Raw genomic sequence first — 19,602 nt, forward strand, 5'->3', positions numbered from 1 at the left:
AAAGTTAATGAAAAACGGAAGAAGAAAAAGAAAAAGAAATAAAAATAAAGGTTGTAGCTGTCCCCATGTCCCGCCTGTTCTGGTTATTCACTTCGTCACGTTACTGTGTGTGAGAAGAAGCTGACTGGAAAGAGCGAAAAGCGCAGAAAGAACGAACGAACGAACGAAAGCTAAAAAGTGTGTTTGATTGATAGAGATACTGATACACGGCTTCAACGTTTCCGCGTCGATCTCTCTCAGATTCTTGGGTCTTCGCCATGGCGGAGCGTGGTTCTTACGGATTGGGACCTCGATTAGGTCATGATTTATTTTAATTGATTCACTTATTGATTTTATATTACTTATGTTTCGATTAAGTTAGTGTTCAATTTAGACTTGTAGAATGAATGCCTGATCATGTTGTTTGATTTGTGTCGGAATGATTTCGAGTAGCCTAGCTTCCTCAAATTTCGATTGTCTGCTGTGGGATTCTGGAAAGGAGTTAATTGTTAGGGGTTTCAACTCTCTGCTTTTTTGTGCGTGAAAATCTTTATATATTTTATTTGAAAATGTACTCGTTGGTTCAATTAGGGATTATGGGTGAAAAAAGTGAAGAAGCGTTTTTGTGCAATTCACGTGACCGTCACTTTGTCTGTTAGGTGTGAATGGCTTGGACCATGGATTGGTATTGGTTCTTCATTAAATAGATGGAATGCATGCTACTCTATTGAAAAATTATAATGCTGCTGTTGCTGTAAGAAAATATTGTTCTCTCTTTTAATTTGCAGAAAAGCTTATGTCCGCTGCTAAATGGGTTCTATTGTAGCAGTTTGCATCTGTATTTCAGAGGTTAAAAGAAAACTATATATTTTTCTGCTTTCTCTAGGGTAACAAGTTTATGTGGTTCAAAGAAATTCTCCTAGGCCATGTCCTTGCTGGTTTTTCACTGTAAGTAGAGGTATGTCTAGGAAGAGACAAGTTGACTTCACATAATAATTTCCCTTCAACTATTTTAGAGAAGACTAAGCTACTGAATTGCTTTTTACCCATTTTGTCTAGTCTGTTTGCTTTCAATTTACTGAGAGCAACATCCTCTTCTGTCTTGGAAGAGCCAGCAGTATCTGTAGTTGAGATGTTCAAGCAAAGCCTTTGCATCCAAGGTATCAGCATAACCAACAGTGCCTCTTCTGGATTAAAAATATGTTTCTATAAAATCTTGTCCAGTGCCCCTTTTAAAACAAAATAACTACATTGTGTTAGTTGGTACCTCTCGATTGCCAAAGGATCCGTTTGTCAGTCTAATGATCTTGCTTCCCTAATTAGCTATGATAGTGCTTACAACTCCTGTACTATAGTAGCTTGAGTAAAATCAATTGCATGCTTTGGACTACCAAGCTGAAGCATTGAAATGAAACTTGAGATATGAAATCATACTGTTCTTACATCTTGGGTACTGTCCCTATCCTGAAGTCTCTTGCCACAGAAGCACTAACATGTTTTGATTCTTACATTGTTAAATTTCTCAGCTGCTTTTCAGTATGACCAACTTGTAAAAGCTTCAAGCTCAAACTACTGGCCACTTTCTTCTTAACAGTTCTCATCCCAAGAGAAAGCTAGAGAGCTCATAAAGAGAGAAACTTATGAGAATCAAATAGAAGTACCACCCAGTAAAATGATTGGTGCAATTTATTCTTTTTCATATTACATAAATTGCTTTATTAGTTTTCGCCGTTTCCTGAAGGTGTGAATCTTTCAATTCATTGCATCCGAATTTTCCTGTAAACCGATTTCCTTTCATCCGAGGACGATCGCGCACCCATAAATCAAAGGTTAGCAGTATACACACCGAGCTGACGTCAGGAGAGTCCGCTGTTCTACTTTGTGCCTGCGTGTATCCAACATCTAGTATGGTCGGCTTGTTTTCCGGTTTTGTTGTGCCAGATCAGCATCTACATGGATTTTGGTATTTGGCGATGTACTATATATTTGTTTCTGCTTTGAGGAAAATTTGAATCTCAAAAGTATCGAGTTGGTCATTACACCAATGGAACTCAGCCCCATGAGAGCCCCTGCAATTGATGGAGTCAGAATAGTTCCATTTATGGGAAATAACACTCCAGCTGCAATTGGAATTCCTACCTGTATACAGATAGAGGTTTAAATACACCATGAAGGTTGAATAACAATATAGAACAATATTTTTCCAGATATTTCAAAATCGCAAATAACAGAAACATTAAACCAACAAAAAGAAAGTATCAGTCCTAAATTCAATTGAATTTGGTACATGAAACAGGTGGAGATTATCTGCGCTGATACCGCATGTTAATAAAATTCGGACACCGATTGTATTTGCATTTTGATGTGGAGTGTTTTATTTAACTGTAAATGAAAGAAGCAGAACACTTAAAACCCAAGCTGTCTCAAAGAAGAAAGTATAATTAGTTGCTATATTTAAATCTTAGATTTCATTTGAAACATGACTTTGATTTGTCTCATTCATACAACTACTACCACCAAGACCTTACCCTACTCGGTGAAGTAAACTATTATCATATATCACCAGGCATGGTTAAACCCCAAACTTTTGAGAGATGATCCCTTTTAATAATTTTCTCTAACCTTCGAACAAGAACCATGCAATATATTTAATCGATGCCTTCAATGGTAATCTTTGTCCTTGTCCTAATAATCTTATTGATTTCTATAACACCAATATTCCCTTGTATAGAATTTGTATCCCACACTTCTCCGCATGGTGAGCTTGACAGTTCCACTTCCAATATTTATTTATCAAAAATACATTCATCAAGTGTTTTTTAAGTTTAGTATTTATTAGACATTCTAAATGTTAAAATGACATAAAAGTAAGAAGATAAAAGAACAACAGTACTTAAACATAAAAAGGATGTAAAGAGGAATTCTTGAGATAAAATTATAATTTATAAAGTATATTTCTTTTCTTATATAAAATATTTCTTTTATTTGTTATAAAGTACCCATAACTTTTTAATTTCATACCTCTAAAAGCTGACTTTGATTGAGTAGTTAACAAGTAAATTAATAGTTCATTAATAACTAAATTTATTTCCATCTCTAACCATATTCCTTCATCGGGAAGGTCTTTTGCTGATAATCAAAATAGAAAATGCTAAGAACATTTTTTACATTTCAACAAGCAACTTTTCTATGCGAAACAAAAAATCAAATTTGTAATGGAAATGAATTAAGCATGTGGAAAATTCTTAGATATACACGCGGATCAATTTCTATGTTTAGGTGGTAGAAGAACTTACAATGTTGTAGACGAAAGCCCACCAAAGATTCTGCTTTACAGTATTCATGGTCAGCCTACTAAGCTCCAAGGCATCAAGTACCTGCAATTAAATAAAAAGATTAATTATCTACTAACATTCGATTGTCTAAATCAACCACATCGAAGAAATATTCTGGGTGCACATAATAAAGTGTCTTAGCAGAAATAAAGGCATCGAGAACGTAACCTAATCATTCTTTGGTTATTGAAGTAAAAATACGTATTTCATGTAAATCAACTACTTTCAATCCACACCCAGGTGTCTCCTAGAATCTCAAGTGCACTAAAAGAAAAATGAGAAAAGTGTTAAATAAAACCGGTTCCAATCCTATATATTTGTTAATCTGGAAATTAGGTTAAATGGAAATTGATATCTTTATTACAAAGAGATCATACAAGATATATACGGAAGACCTAAGCTATTTTAGGAAATATAATAACTATATTCTATTCTAGAATCTCTTGATTTATGGGATTGTCCCTGTTTATTCAAATCTGTACCGATTACAATAAAATATATACTTGTTATGAAATACACAAATTTCCTAATTTATTCTTTCCTAAAATACTATTTGATTTCCCACACTCCCCCTCAAGCTGGTGAATAGATGTTTTCCATTCCCAGCTTGGATACAATCTTCTCAAAATTGTGGCAGCCCAGCCCCTTGGTAAGAATGTCTGCAATTTGATCTTGAGAGGACACATATGGAGTGCATATCAAGCCACTATCAAGCTTTTCTTTGATGAAGTGTCTGTCTACTTCAATATGCTTTGTTTTATCATGCTGCACTGGGTTGTGGGCTATGCTGATTGCTGACTTATTATCACAATAGAGCTTCATAGGTTCTTCCCATTTTATCCTCAAGTCTTCTAAGATGATTTTAAGCCATAGCAACTCACATATACCTTGTGCCATGGCTCGGAATTCCGCTTCAGCACTGGACCGAGCCACTACACCCTGCTTTTTGCTTCTCCAAGTCACAAGATTTCCTCCAAGAAAGGTGCAATATCCTGTAGTTGACCTCCTATCCACAATTGACCCTGCATAATCAACATCAGTATAGGCTTCAAGCTTCACATTACCATTCCTTTTGAATAGAATCCCTCTTCCTGGAGTTCCTTTAAGGTACTGTAAAATTCTGTGGGCAGCTTGTAAATGGGACTCCTTTGGGCTATGCATAAATTGGCTAATTAAACTCACTGCATAGGCAATATCTGGCCTGGTATGAGACAAATATATAAGTCTGCCCACTAATGGCAATTGGGAGGTCAATATCATTTTGGGTTTCAATTTCAAGATCATTTTGGGTTTCAATTTCAGCCTGCACAGCTGGAGAAAAAATTGTTACCTCTTTTTGTGGATTTGAGTTGGATTCTTGAACATTGCTTGATCCTGGAATGGCCTTAGTCTTCCTTGAGTATACCAGCTTCTTACCAAATTTTCCAGCTTCAACATCTCCTTGATCAGCTTCACAATTAATTTCACTTTCTTGACCTATTTCACTTGGTACAGCTTCAATTTGATCTAGTTTAGGTTCAAATATCAGGTCTGGAAGAATGGGAAAACCAGAATTACTACTTTCCTTATCTTCCCTGAAACTCTCCCCCGGAAGATAAGGTTGATGGAAATAGCCCTCTTGTTCATTGAAGGTAACATCCCTAGACACAGAATTTTTTGGATGGGGGGTGGTAGCATTTATACCCTTTCTGAGTGAGTGAGTAACCAACAAAGACACACTTTAAGGCTCTAGGATCAAGTTTCCCCCTGTCTGTATTATGAATATGGACATATGAGATGCACCCAAAAACTCTTGGTTTAAGATTATTTGTAGTGGATAGGTTTGGATAGAAAGACGACAAAGCTTCCATAGGGCTTTTTGATCCTAAGACTCTAGAGGGTAGTCTATTGATAAGGTGTGTTGCTGTAAGAACAGCTTCCCCCAGAGATTTTTTGGAACACTATTTTGGAACAACAATGCCCGAGTCTGATTTAATAGATGCCCATTTTTTCTTTCTGCGACCCCATTCTGCTGTGGTGTTTTGACACAAGAGGACTCATGAATTATACCTTCTTTTTGACAAAAAGAATTAAGGACATGATTGAAGTAATCTTTGGCATTATCTGACCTAAGCCTCTTAATATTAACACCAAACTGACCTTTTATCAGGGAGTGGAAGTTTAGGAAGACAGAACTGACTTCTGATTTTTGTTTAAGTAGGAAAACCCAAGTGACCCTTGTACAATCATCTATAAAGGTGACAAACCATCGAGCACCAGACACATTTGAAACATTAGAAGGTCCCCATACATCAATATGAACAAGATAAAAGGGGAAATTGCTAATTTTATTACTTATTGGAAAAGATACACGCTTGTGCTTAGCAAGTTCACACACCTCACAATGAAGACTCTCAACATCTAACTTTGTAAACAGATAGGGAAACATAATTTTGATCACTCCAAAGGAGGGATGTCCCAACCGACAATGATAAAGCATGATTTTTTCTCTGTTGGTCATCAAAGATTCAGATATGAAGGAATGAGAGATTCTGTTTTTGTTGGACAGATTTGGATCTTCAAGATAATAAAGGCCATTCCATTCTCTAGCATGTCCAATCATCCTCCCCGAATCCTTGTCCTGAAATACACAATGATCGTTGTAAAAAACAACCTTACATGACAAATCCTTTATAAGTTTTCGTATAGAGACTAGGTTGGTGGACAGCTTTGGGACATGGAGAACATCTTTTAAGGTTATTAAAGAATTGATTTGGATATTTCCTTGACCAGCTGCAGTTATAAGGGTTCCATCTGCTGTGGCAATTTTCTTGTTGCTGGGACATGGGGAATATGTGGAGAAGTGTTTGGCTAATGGTGTCATGTGGTCTGTGGCTCCAGAGTCCAATATCCAGTAATTGTTAAAGGGTGTATCTGAGACATTTAATCCAAAAGAAAGTGGAAACTTACCTGAATATGCTAAAGAACACACACCTGTAGGTTTTTCCAGCTTACTAAGAAAGGTTCTCACCCTTTCTATCTCCTCTTGATTAAGATGGGCAGCAGCTTCTGGATTATTTCCTTCATTTGTTCCAGCAGCAACATAAACTTGTCCTCCTTTCCTTGAGGGGCCTCCTCTGTGTCCCCCTTCTCGATCTCGATTTAAAGGCTTCCCATGCAACTTCCAGCACTTCTCTCGGGTATGACGAGGCTTATTGCAGTAGGTACACCAGAGACCATCACCTTTCTTCTCCACATTTGCTGATCCTCCTTTCTTCTGTTCGGCTACCATGGCCAACGTCTGTTCTCCTTTATGGTCAGCCACCATTGCTGAGTTCTCTACTACTGCTGGACTCTCCAACATGAGACCCCTTCTGCTTTCTTCACTTCTCACAATAGCCACCACTTCATTGAAGCATGGTACCTTTTGCTTCCCCAATATTTGAATCCTAACTTGATCAAATTCAGGATTCAAACCAACAAGGAAATCATAAACTCTGTCTTGTTCGATATATTCCTTGAGAAGTGCTGAATCTTCAGTACATTTGGCTTTTATGACTCTATAATGGTCTAGCTCCATCCATAATGATTTCAACTGATTGGCATATTCTGTAACAGTCTTGTTCCCTTGTTTTGCTACCAAAGTTTTCACCTTTACGTCATATACTTGAGCAGCATCTTTGGCTTTAGAGTAGGTTTGCTCTACAGCATCCCAAATCTCTTTTGCCGAATTAAGGAACATGCATGTGTCGCTGATTTCTGGAATCATTGAATTCCACAGCCACGCCATGATCATTGAATCTTCCTCATCCCATGTAGTAAACTTGGGATCCTCCTGTTTGGGTCCAAACTCCATCAGGTGACTCAACTTCCCCTTTCCCTTCAGCACTGTACGAACAAGTTGGGCCCACTTCAAATAATTTCTTCCATTGAGTCGATATGCAGAATGGATATTCTGCAGTTCTCCAGGAAGCTGGGAATGGGAATTCCCTGTTTCTGGAGTTGGGTTCACAACTTCCTCTTCCCTTGACATCATAGCAAGAAGATGGCTGAGCGGAAAAAAGGAAAGGATGTGCAATTAAGGCACAGAGAAGACAGCAGCAACAGAAGAATGAGCGATAGAGAAGGTTGCAATAGCAAGGGAAAAAAATGTAATGAATATAGGAAAAGATGCAGCAGCAATGCAGGCTGCCGTCTTAGGGTTTACAATGCGCAGACAAAGCTTCCTAGATTGGAAGCTCTGATACCATCTGGAAATTAGGTTAAATGGAAATTGATATCTTTATTACAAAGAGATCATACAAGATATATACGGGAGACCTAAACTATTTTAGGAAATATAATAACTATATTCTATTCTAGAATCCCTTGATTTATGGGATTGTCCCTATTTATTCAAATCTGTACCGATTACAATAAAATATATACTTGTTATGAAATACACAAATTTCCTAATTTATTCTTTCCTAAAATACTATTTGATTTCCCACAGTTAAGAAGTGGATTTTGAGTCTAACTCAACCCCACAAAACTGGCTTGTAAGATGAGGTTTGCACTCACTTATATATTATAAATTGGTCTTATCTCTAGTCGATTGAAACTTCCAACACACCCTCCTCACGCCGAGGTATATACATCCCGAGCGTGAGACTAGACATTATTGAGTGATCTGATAGTGGCCCGATAGCTGGTGGAATAATATGTCCACACAAATTTCGCTAGGACAGGCTTTAACCTAGCTCTGATATCATATTAAGAAGTGGACTTTAAAGTCTAACTCAATCCCACAAAACCGGCTTGTAAGGTGAGGTTTACACCCGCTTATATACTCTAAATTGGTTTTATCTCTAGTCGACGTGGAACTTCCAATAATATTTTATTAGTGCAACATTCCAACGAGTTTGTCTTCTAAACTTTCAAAAGTGAGTATAAGCTAAGAGGCTCATTGATAGTCAACAGAACCATCAAAAGGGCTGTTTCCAAAATACAAAAAGAGATTGAAAGATGAAGTCAAATAATAAAATATTTCAAAAATAATTGAATAGAATAGAACATAACTTCTTACAAATATAAGAATGTTTTAAGAAAATACTTAATTAAATAACAATGACCTGTGACAGCTGGTTGCGCATTAATACAATAGAAGACACCTCACTAGCAGCCCCGACACCTCCACCTAATGCAATACCAACATGTGAAGAAGCCAGGGCAGCTGCATCGTTAATTCCATCACCAACCATAGCAACAATGTTCTTATCTTTCTGTAGTTCATTTATGAACTTCTTTTTCTCATCTGGTTTCACTTCAGATAGCACCTGCAAATGGCAACATAAACCAGACATTAAATAAACAATTTTTTCTGTTTATTAAAAAAATATTAACAAGAAAAAAATATTTAGGTACACAAGAATTCAGATCCAAGACATCTATATCTACCTGTTATAAAAGACGGATTATTGGATAAAAATATCCTCAATATTTTATATTGATTAGGAGATTTTAGCATATTTTCTTTCCCTATTTAGAGTTTGATTGTTAGAAATAGAGGTGATGAGAATGTAATGGGTGTGATTATTATCTATAAAATAATTCTTCTTTTCCTTGTATAGTTCAAGTTGGTTAGAGATTTTGATCTTGGAAGCTCTATTTTCACTGCCATGTAAATAGCTGCTACTGCTGTTACTCTATCGCCGCCACTGTTGAGGTCTGATGAGGTCAATAGTGAGCTAGAAAGGTGCACCTTAGTAGAGTTGCCACGTGCCACCAGTACCAGCTGTTAGTATACACACTATAGTTAATTGTCAAATGTATTGTACAGCTTATTTTCTTTGTATAGTTGTAGGTTTACCTGTAAACTGTTTTACTACTTTGTACAACTGTCAATTCTTATAACAACTAGTAGTAAACTATATCTATAAATACATCTTGTACCTAAGGTTCTAAGTGTGCTACAATAATAAAAATATTCAGTTCTCTATATTTTCTCTATTCAATTTCTCTAAGATAGTATCTAGAGTTTTTTCTTCAACAATCTTGCTTCTTCAAGTTCTTCATTGATTTCCTTATTGTTCAAGTTGCGATTGCTTCCACTTCATCCTCTTCTAATTTCAATCAGTAATTATTTGAGGTTGATTCACTTCCTTAATTCACGTTTTCAATTGGTGATATGTTCTCAATTCAGCTCGAAATTGATTCAGCTTCGTTAATTTGAGGTTTCAATCAGTGAATTGATCCTGATCTGACTCGTGATTGCTTCTTTTCAAGTGTTTTCCATTTCAATTGGTGAATTGTTCTTTGTTCCTAATTTTCTCTGTTCAATTGTATCTCTGAATTTGCACTTTGCGAAGGCTTCACTCGCTTTGCTCATGGTGATTTGGCTATGCATAGAGTGAATTGCTGGTTTCTCTGATTCTTTTTGCTAAGCGTTTCTGTTTGCTTTGCAGTCTTCATAAATTCTGCTTGCTATGGCTTTTGCTTCGTTTCCTACATCTACTGCTATGAAATTGGATGATTCTAACTACTTATATTGGCATCAATATGTTGAGCCAGTAATTAAGTCACATAAACTCCAGCGTTTTGTTGTTAATCTAGTGGTTCCATCTAGATATCTCAATGAACATGACTGTGCTGCTAACACTGTTAATCCTAAATATGAAGCTTGGGAAGTTCAAGATCAAACACTGCTAGTGTGACTTCAGTCTACTCTCTCCAAATCTGTTATGTCTCGTTTTTGGATGCACTCATTCCTATGAGGTGTGGAAGAAGATTGATGAGTACTTTAGTCTCCAGACTAAATCTCGTGCGGGACAGCTACGTACTGCTATGCAAGGTATCAAACTTGACTCCAAATTGATAGAGGAGTACTTGCTAAAAATTAAGAGCTATGTTGATGAACTTGTTGGAGTTGGTGTTCCTATCAGGCATGAAGAACCTGTTGATGCCATCTTGGATCTAATTATGCTTCCGTTGTTTATGTCATTGAAAGTAAGAAATGCATTCCTTCCATTACTGAGATTGAAGCTCTCTTGTATGGTCATGAAAACATGGCTTACTCGTTATGTACAAGAGACTCAGCTTAATCACACCATCTCTAAACTACACTCAAGTCTCCTACTCTCGTGGTGCTAATAAATAGGAGGTTTTCAAGGATCCTTTCATGGTGGAGGTCTTGGCAAAGGAAGAGGTGGAGGTTTGCTAACTTTCAATGCCAAATTTGTCTAAAATTTGGTCATACAACCAATGTCTGCACTTCAAATTTGATTTCTCTAATCAGATGCATGAGTCACTGTTTTTTATTGATCCAGCTCACAACAATCTATTCCCTATTCAGCTGGTTCATAGAAGACTTCAAACACTTGGCTGAATCTGAATGCTAAATCTAATAACAATAATCAACCTAATTCTATGTTGATGAAGTCTAACTCTCAAGGTAATGCTAATACTTCTGGATACCAGATTCTGCTGCCAGTTTTCATGTCATTGGTGAACCACCAAATATTAAACAACTCCAACAATTTGAAGGTCCAAATCAGATATTCATCGCAAATGGTGCTGGTTCATCTTCTATTGTATCACCTTATGATTCTAGAGTCTTGTTTCAGTTAAAAAATTGTTAAGTGTTACTTTGTTTGTGTTAGATATAGTGTTTTATGTTAATTAGGAAAACATAGTCCCTATGTTAATTATGTTGTTTTTACATATTCATTTGTTTTTGGGCTTAGCCCACATTCTTATTATTGTAAATACATTATCCTATGTATATTTTCTACACAAAGGAGATTAATCCTATATCTAGTTTTACTATATTCAATATTTGATAGTCAATATTTGAATTTAAATTCATTGAAAGAGGATTCTCTTGGTTCTTGTCACAAAACACTCGTTCTTATCAAAGATTGAGATCTTTGTGGCAAATCTTCATTGATACATCAATATGCTAGTCTCCATCTCTGGATTATTTTCGCATTCTTCTCTGATTTTCTTTGTTTATGCTTCCCAAATGATAAAATCCTATCCAAGAAAGAGTATGCTCGTTCGCACAGTAATGGAGTTTTCATCTCTTCTCATGGCCTTTATCATCTCAGCCCTTCTATGCTAGTCTCCATCTTTGTATTATTTTCGCATTCTTCTCCGATTTTCTTTGTTTATGCTTCCCAAATGATAAAATCCTATCCAAGAAAGAATATGCTCGTTGGCACAGTTATGGAGTTTCCATCTCTTCTCATGGCCTTTATCATCTCTACCCTTCTATGCTAGTCAAAAGTATGTTTTATTGTAAGGGGGGAAGAAACCATGAGTTCTAATGCTTAATAGAGGAATCTCCAGCGTTGGTTCTACCATGAAAATAGGAAAAAAAATGGGTCCTCAAGGGATCAAACAAAGGAACCTCAGAGATGGGCAAGTGATACAACCTTAGAACATGAAGAAATAGATCAACCCATTGCTTCACCTCAACTACATGTTGTTATAAAAGTCTATAAGGAGGAAATATATCATTTAAGAACACCAATTAAATGAATGCTTAAGTTCTCTAGATCATTTACTTTGGTCATAAAAGGTAAGAGTTGGTCCTATGTCTCATGGTTTTTGGATTATTGATTTTGGAGCAACTAATCACACCACTCCATTTCCTACGCTCTTCAATTCATATGTCAAAATGATTGGAGAACAACTCATTAAAATTGCAAATGATGACAATGTATCCATATATGGATCCAAGAACATAACTTTAGAATCATATATTATATAAAGGAATGCTTTACATGTCTCACAATTATCATATGCCAACAAGCAACACCATAAACATGAGCAAGTTCCCAAATATGGCTTCATCATAGAAGACTTGGACATCCATTATTCAACCCTATCAAACCCTTGTCACCTCATTTGTTTTCCATAAAGCCTATTGAGTCTTTCAAATGTACTATTTGTTTTAAAGTATCATTGTGCATCCTTTCCCTTAGTAACTTATTTGATTAAATTTAATTTGACATTTAGGGACTATTTTTATAATCTATTTTTGGAGTAAAATGGTTCGTTACTTTGATTGTCGATTGTATTTGTCACACGGACATGTTATAAAAAGTAAATTTGAGGTCTTTCAATTCTCTATTAATTTTTTTGCTTGATCCAAAATGAATTTGGAAAAGGCATCAAAAGAATGAGATTTGATATTGGTAATGAATTTGTGAATCATGAATTCTTCAAAGTTTTGTCTCCTAATAATATTGTTCATAAACTAAAATGTGAAATACTCCACAACAAAACACATTTGTAGAAAGAAGTAGCTAGAGCCCTTCTTTTCAAGATGTCTATTCCTTAAACCTACTAGGAAAAAGCTATGTTAATTGACACATACCTCATTAATAAGTTATTCATGCTTGATACGACCTTAGTCCTACCGAGTCTTTATTGTCAATTGTTTTTTGTTTTTCTCTTAGAGTAAAGTCTACCTAATTGGGTTTTCTGATGTGTTATTTTTGTTCAGTCTCATAATCCTAATTGTAGTAAATTAGACCCTAGACTTTTTAAATGTATCTTCATTGGTTATCCTTCAAACAAAAAAGGCGTTAATGGTATCCTCCTCCTCATAGTCATGTTTTTATCACTATGAATGTCACCTTTCATGGAGCATATTTGTTTTTTGTTAGCCATTCTTCTTCAAGGGGAGAAAACTCTTAAAGAGGAGGACCTTTCATTCCTGGCATTACCATATCTGTCTTTGCAAGATGAAGCCACCATATATGGGATAGTTCCAGCCCACATTGAGGAAAGAGGAAGAAGACACATTCTTTGCATAAATTATCAAAGGGGACAACCCACTTTGGCTCTCAAGAAAGAATTGTTTTCTGACTTGGATGTAAGGATCGTTAAAATTAACAGTGAGAAGGTAAGTGTTATTGAGAATTTAGTCATTGTATTGAGAGAGGGAAAAATTGCGTTTTAAAGCTTTATTGCTACCAAACCATAATAGGTAGCACATTTATATCTAGCCTTGTACAATAACTTTTAATTAGATTTTTGTAAGCTTACGATGAAAGGAAAATAAAACTTCACATGTTTAAGCATGGGAAGTTATGCATAATACATCATGTGTAGCTCCCCCTTGTATCTTATCATCTAAAGTGAACAAGTAAATATTTCTGATTATTAAGCAATTGATGATTCAAAGCTGCTGAAGATCATTTATAGTGGGGAGATTTGGCTGTATAAAACAAAGAAATATTCAGTTCTCAGCCTCTTTTCGATGGTGTAACATCTTCAATCTGGCATTGACCAAGTGTAGGCTGGCGCTCTACCAGTCATATTTAAACAATATTGTACTAAAATCTCAGCCATACATGTGATCTTAATATAAAATTATATCGTAGTTGAAAGCCTTTCACCTTATCTTTGGGAATTCCAACAAGAGAAGCAACATGCTCAGCAGCATTCCTCTTGTCTCCTGATAGCATGTATATATCAAGATTTTGCTTTGACAATCTGTCAACAACGTCTCTTGCATCTTCCCTTATCTCATCTTGAAAATAAATTAGGCCAGCTAAAGTATCGTCAATTCCAACATAGACAAAGGATTGATTATTACATTTCTCCACTTCTTGATCTAAACTGTCAATAACTCCATGCCTGCACAAAGTAAATCACCTGCTGAAGGTTTGAAATTTATAAAGAAAAAATAATAAATGTATGTTACATACAACGAAAGCTATTGGCCTCTTAGTGAAATGAACCAAGTTTAAAGCAAGTAAACACAGGTATGCTGCAATTGTTTGAAGGAATTGTATACTGTAATAAAAAATAAATAAGTAATGCTGCAAGGTGTATTAATTGTCTTGTGACGTAGGCCAGGTGGATCAAGTCATAATGAATTGCACCCTAACTATCAATTATTAATGATAGGCATTCGATCCAATAAATAAGAAATATTAAAGAAATTGAGTAACATCATATATTGTGTATGCTTGGACAAATGCCCAGTTACCTGGTGATCCATTCCAATGTACCAACAGAAACCTTTTTGTTATCAATTGTTGCCACTGCACCAGACCCAGGTTCTTCCAGGAATGTTCCATCTATTACCTGTAAAATTTGCTGTAAGGCATAAGCTGACAGTTTTAACTTCACAACTTTCACTACAAGAAGCTAATGTGTACTTGAAAAATAAAAGGCATACTTTATAACTCCTCTGTTTCAATTCTACAATACTTGTCAGTCAATATGACAACTAAAATACTGACTGTAAAATAGTAACCAAACTGTAGAAAAAGATAAGTTGCTAAACAGGTCATGTGATGTTCATCTCAACATGGAAATGACAAATGCTTGAATAAGGCAATAAGATAACCCCAAACACAGAGAACATTAAAAAGAAATAAGATGAGGAACCTTAGCATTATGACAATTAACAGCCACAGCAGCATCCACAATCGCTTTCCCAACTGGATGTATGGAATTCGATTCTACTGCAGCTGCTAGCCTTAGAAGTTCCATATCAGACAAAGCATTTTCTTCAGTTTGGCTGCATTAGAAAGACATGGTTATATAACCTCTTAGTTGCATAAAGTAAAAAAAAAAAGTATCCGAATTCAGAGTATAGGCGCTAAATCTAGAGATATGATTTCTCACTATATCTATGTTTCCAAAATACATCCACTTTTTTTCTTTGTTCTTAAAGTTGTTGGATCAAAGCATCCTATAAACCGTTATTGAGTGTTATGAGAACTATTAGATATATTGAGTTTTATGTTAATAAGGGAAATGTAGATTGTTGTAATTAGAGAAAAATCTTCCTAATTAGAGAAATAATTTGTAGAATCTTCCTAAGCAGAGAAAATATATGTAGAATCTTCTAGTTTATTTTTCAATATATTGTTTCCTTATTTTCTTTTTTTGGAAGATTAGATTGGTACAAATAGGGGTAAGGAGAATGTAATACATATGCATGATAATAGTAAAATTCATTCTCTTCTTAAGTTTGTATCATAGCTCCCGATCTTGGGAGCTCCATTTCCACTGCAACATTAGGCCGTTGCCGCTATCCAACCATTGCGGTTCTCGCCATAGCCGTTGGGGTCATTGATAGAGCATAAAGTTGCACCCAACTCCAACAAACAAAAACAGTGGAAATTGCTTCAGGAAAGACGCCACCACCGTCGCCGGCTCGTGGAGCCCATGTGCCTAGTTCCGACGAGACCCACTCACTGCCGCCATCACATCAAGCAAAAAAATTCTAAACTTTCTAAAATTTTATTCAACACAATTTAGAGTTAATATGTTATTTTTCATTTGCTTCACTGCTTTTTACCCTTTGCGATGTACACTGGATACTTAACAAAATTTCTATCAAGATCATGAAGTAATTTTATCAACTTTTCTTGAATCTTTTTCAATAATCTACTAATATAAGTTGACATTTTATCGTCTTTTGTACACACATTGATATATTTCGAAGTATTATGGCGTTAAATCTCTGTAAAGGCAAATATGAGAGTTTTTTCGATATATAGAATAAATCCTGTACTCCTTTTCTTCTTTGTTTTTTTTGGTGAATTACATGTTTAGAAATTTCAATTACAAAAGTTTTTAGTTGATTTTATAATAGCTTGTAATTTTTTTGTTATCTTCTAAGATAAAGAACGCAAAAGTAATTTTCTACCAAATTAAAAATGTAATTATACATAGTAATAGTGAATTATTATTTGATTTGAATATTTTGATTATATATATATATATATATATATATATATATATATATATATACTAGACTAAAATAAAAGTTGATAGTCTCACAAATTATATGATAATAGTCTTGTTCTAGGTCATATTTAGGCAAGAAATTACAAAACAAAAACATAACTAAAGTTTTATGCCAAACAGTATTGTACAATAATTAGTAGAAGTAAAGAGATGGTCAAACTTAATTTTATTTTCATTTTTTAATACAAGAAGGGAGAAGATTTTTTCACCCCTTTTACATTTTTTTCCCAGTGCTAAGAAGCTGGTCTTCGAAGCCAAGCTACATACAAAAACAAACAACTCTACCTTTCATTCTCTCATTTTCTTCGGTATGACTCTAATATTCATTTTGAAGAACTTTATTTTGTAATTTCATTTGTTCTATTTATGTGTGAATGTTATTTAACAATTCTAGGTTCAAAATTGGATTCATTGAATAAAAATATTGAGAAAATCGTCTCAATTGATGTTTTGTGGACATAATTATAAATAAAACAATTTTTAAATTTAGGTATAAAAATATTATGCAATTTTATTATGTAAAATTTCTTTCTCCTTTTAATATAACGAATAAAATTTTGTTTGTCCTTAATTATGAATTTTATGAATGATAAATGTGTGTGTTTGAATAATTATAGGTTAGATGACTTAAATTTTAGATATTTGTCTCGATCCAGATGGAAATATAGTGATTTAGACTAAGTTTAGAATATATGATTAGTTACAATAATGCTTTCTATGATTGTTCCATTGTTTACAAATTTGGTGTTGAGATAAATAGTCTAATTTTCAATTCTTCACAATCTAATATCAATAGGTTTTCTATAACTTTTAATGATAACAAAACAATTTAGGTAATTTAGGTATCTTAAATGTTTGAATATGAGTAAATTATTTGAATATTTTGATGTGTATTTTATTGTAGTTGAAGGCTTCTTTACACCATCCAATGCTTATCGCAAGTCTTGAGATAAACGATTTAATAGATCATAACAATTTTTAGCATGAATTTCACTTATAAATAAGTCGTAATGGTGGAATCTTTTCTAGATAAAATCAAATATTTGAAATATTATCATCAATGACTATATTATTTATGTTTATAAATTATTTAAAGATGAGGAAGATGAGGTTTTTTGTTGAAGATGAACAAAGATAAAGTGCTAACACAATTAAGTTGCAATGATTTTCTTCCAAGCATATTAAAAAGACCAAGTTGAAGAGGAAAAATATTGGAAATCTTATATTGACTAGACAAATTTAATACAAACTTTATCTTATAATTAATTTGTAAAGTTGAATTAAATTTAAAATTAATTTTTTAATATAATATTAGAATCATTTAAAAAAACATGTTTTAGTCAAATTTCTGGTTTGTTGAGTTTATTGTATCTTTAGTCGAAGGATTCCACTAAAGAGGCTTCGAATTAATGAACCCTAACTTAATTTTTTTTTTAAAATGAGTTTCGAATAACATTTGTTTTTAGTTACGTACGAATCTCCCAATTACATACGGATCCTTCCAAATTTTCCAGTCAAATTATATACGGATTTTACGTACAAATTTTAAGTGGTAAAAATTCTTATATAAAATCCGTATATAACTTTTTCTCCCTCAACTTCGCCTCCATTGGCTGCGCCGGCACAGAGAAGCCTCGTTTCCGGCGCTGCATACGCCATCACCGCCGTCGAACCGAGGCCATTGAGCAGAGCTCGCCGAACCGTACAACTCAGTGCAATGAACTTCATCTCTCGAGAGAAGAATCGCGTTTTCCAGATACTTCGTTTATGAGAGACATTCCATGAAGCGTGTAATTGCGGTTAGTGAAGAAGAAACGTAGTTCGCATGTACAGTGAAAGAATCACCAGGTGAAAGTTAGTTACGGTCCCATGCGTGGCTCGTGAGGCAAGTTAGGAACGCTCTTGACCGTTGATTATAGACGGTGACGTAGTCAACGGCTGTGATGATGATGGGAAAGGAGTGGAGGGTGTTTAACTAACTGTCACTAAAATGAACATCTACTTGGGCTACATTCAAGTCTAAGCCATTACACGTCGTGACTCGACCAATAATAGCTCGAGTAATGTCTGACTTTGACATTCACTAGATAGTCAAAAAATAATTATAAAATGCGGTAAATAATATTATATCATTAGTTTTTGCAAATAATATTAAAATTTATATTAATATATCATTAAATTATCTAACTTAATATTATTTTATATGTGCTTTTGAAGGATAATTAAGTGAATTGATATAAAATCAAGTATATTTTAATTTTATCTAAGTTATTACACTTGTAGAAACTTTTTTATTTTTAATGAATTTTTTGTTACATTTTTTTGAAGTTGTTCTTAAACACGTAAATGATCCTGTAGATTGTACATTCGATAACATCAAGGAAAAAAAACTCTAAACTTTCTAAAATTTTATTCAACACAATTTAGAGTTAATATGTTATTTTTCATTTGTTTCACTGGTTTTTTACTCTTTGCGATGTACACTGGATGCTTAACAAAATTTCTATCAAGATCAAACATTTTTTCATAGTCCCAGGCAAATAAGTATTTATATTCATGAAGTAATTTTATCAACTTTTCTTGAATCTTTTTCAATAATGTACTAATACAGGCTGACATTTTATCGTCTTTTGTACACAAATTGATATCTTTCGAAGTATTATGGTGTTCAATCCCTGTAAAGGCTAATATGAGAGTTTTTTAGATATATAGAATAAAAATAAAAGTTGATAGTCTCGCAAATTATATGATAATAGTCTTGTTCTAGATCATATTTAGGCAAGAAATTGCAAAACAAAAATATAACTAAAGTTTTATGCCAAACAATGTGGTACAATATATAATTAGTAGAAGTAAACAGATGGTCAAACTTAATTTTATTTTCATTTTTTAATACAAGAAGGGAGAATATTTTTTCACCCTTTTTACAATATTTTTCCCCTGAACAAGCTGGTCTTCGGAGCCAAGCTACATAAAACAAACAACTCGACCTCTCATTCTCTCATTTTCTTCTGTATGACTCTAATATTCATTTTGAAGAACTTTATTTTGTAATTTCATTTGTTCTATTTATGTGGGAATTTTATTTAACAATTTTGGGTTCAAAATTGGATTCATTGAATAAAAAAAATGAGAAAATCGTCTCAATTGATGTTTTGTGGACATAAAATAAATAAAACAAATTTTAATTTAGGTATAAAAATGCTATGCAGTTTTATTAATATTTCTTTCTCTTTTTAGTATAACAAATAATATTTTTTTTGTCCTTAATTATGAATTTTATGAATGATAAATGTGTGGAATTTTAATAATTAATTTTAGGGTAGATGACTTAAATTTTAGATACTTGTCTGTCTCAAACCAGATAGAATATAGTGATTTAAATATTTGTCTCAAATCATAGTTGTTTTATCATTAATCCCGAACAATGTTTGGTAAAATTTGTACTGACATAGGAAAACTTGGCTGTAAGATTACAGCTACAGATAGATCCTATGTCTGAAACTACACCTATTCAACCATAGAAGGCAGGTAAATTTACTCTTTTTTTCTA

At 34.1% G+C, this 19,602-nt stretch overlaps 1 protein-coding gene and 2 long non-coding RNA genes across 5 annotated transcripts; 2 read left to right on the forward strand and 1 right to left on the reverse strand.

Annotated features, from left to right (window-relative positions):
• Positions 1–22: 22 nt before the first annotated feature.
• On the forward strand, positions 23–2,336 carry LOC128195895 (uncharacterized). The gene is made up of 2 exons (XR_008247736.1): positions 23–297; positions 1,506–2,336. It is a non-coding gene; the product is annotated as an uncharacterized LOC128195895 (long non-coding RNA).
• LOC128195893 (copper-transporting ATPase PAA1, chloroplastic-like) lies at positions 1,605–14,933 on the reverse strand. 2 transcript variants are annotated; one of them, XM_052874676.1, is made up of 6 exons: positions 14,679–14,837; positions 14,275–14,372; positions 13,679–13,919; positions 8,405–8,608; positions 3,276–3,356; positions 1,605–2,118 (listed from the first exon to the last, which is right to left on the reverse strand). In XM_052874676.1, exons 1-6 carry the CDS (start codon positions 14,781–14,783, stop codon positions 1,882–1,884), a joined length of 966 nt encoding a protein of 321 aa, XP_052730636.1. In that variant the 5' UTR covers positions 14,784–14,837; the 3' UTR covers positions 1,605–1,881. The 2 variants fall into 2 exon arrangements, with proteins under 2 accessions (XP_052730636.1, XP_052730638.1); XM_052874678.1 differs by having other exon boundaries at positions 1,909–2,048; positions 14,679–14,933.
• LOC128195896 (uncharacterized) lies at positions 8,579–11,102 on the forward strand. 2 transcript variants are annotated; one of them, XR_008247738.1, is made up of 2 exons: positions 8,579–9,661; positions 9,737–11,102. It is a non-coding gene; the product is annotated as an uncharacterized LOC128195896 (long non-coding RNA). The 2 variants fall into 2 exon arrangements; XR_008247737.1 differs by having other exon boundaries at positions 8,579–9,420.
• Positions 14,934–19,602: the final 4,669 nt, after the last annotated feature.

Source organism: Vigna angularis, chromosome 1 (assembly GCF_016808095.1).
Source record: "Vigna angularis cultivar LongXiaoDou No.4 chromosome 1, ASM1680809v1, whole genome shotgun sequence".
Lineage (NCBI taxonomy): Eukaryota > Viridiplantae > Streptophyta > Magnoliopsida > Fabales > Fabaceae > Vigna > Vigna angularis.

Excerpts from the sequence above, each read along its gene's own strand:
- LOC128195893 (XM_052874676.1), bottom strand. The coding sequence starts at position 14,783 with ATGGAACTTCTAAGGCTAGCAGCTGCAGTAGAATCGAATTCCATACAT. Across the intron at positions 8,609-13,678 it reads TTGGAATTCCCAAAGATAAG|GTGCTATCTGAAGTGAAACC; the intron begins GTGAAAGGCTTT and ends TGCCATTTGCAG. Across the intron at positions 3,357-8,404 it reads TGCGCAACCAGCTGTCACAG|GTACTTGATGCCTTGGAGCT; the intron begins GTCATTGTTATT and ends ATTTAATTGCAG.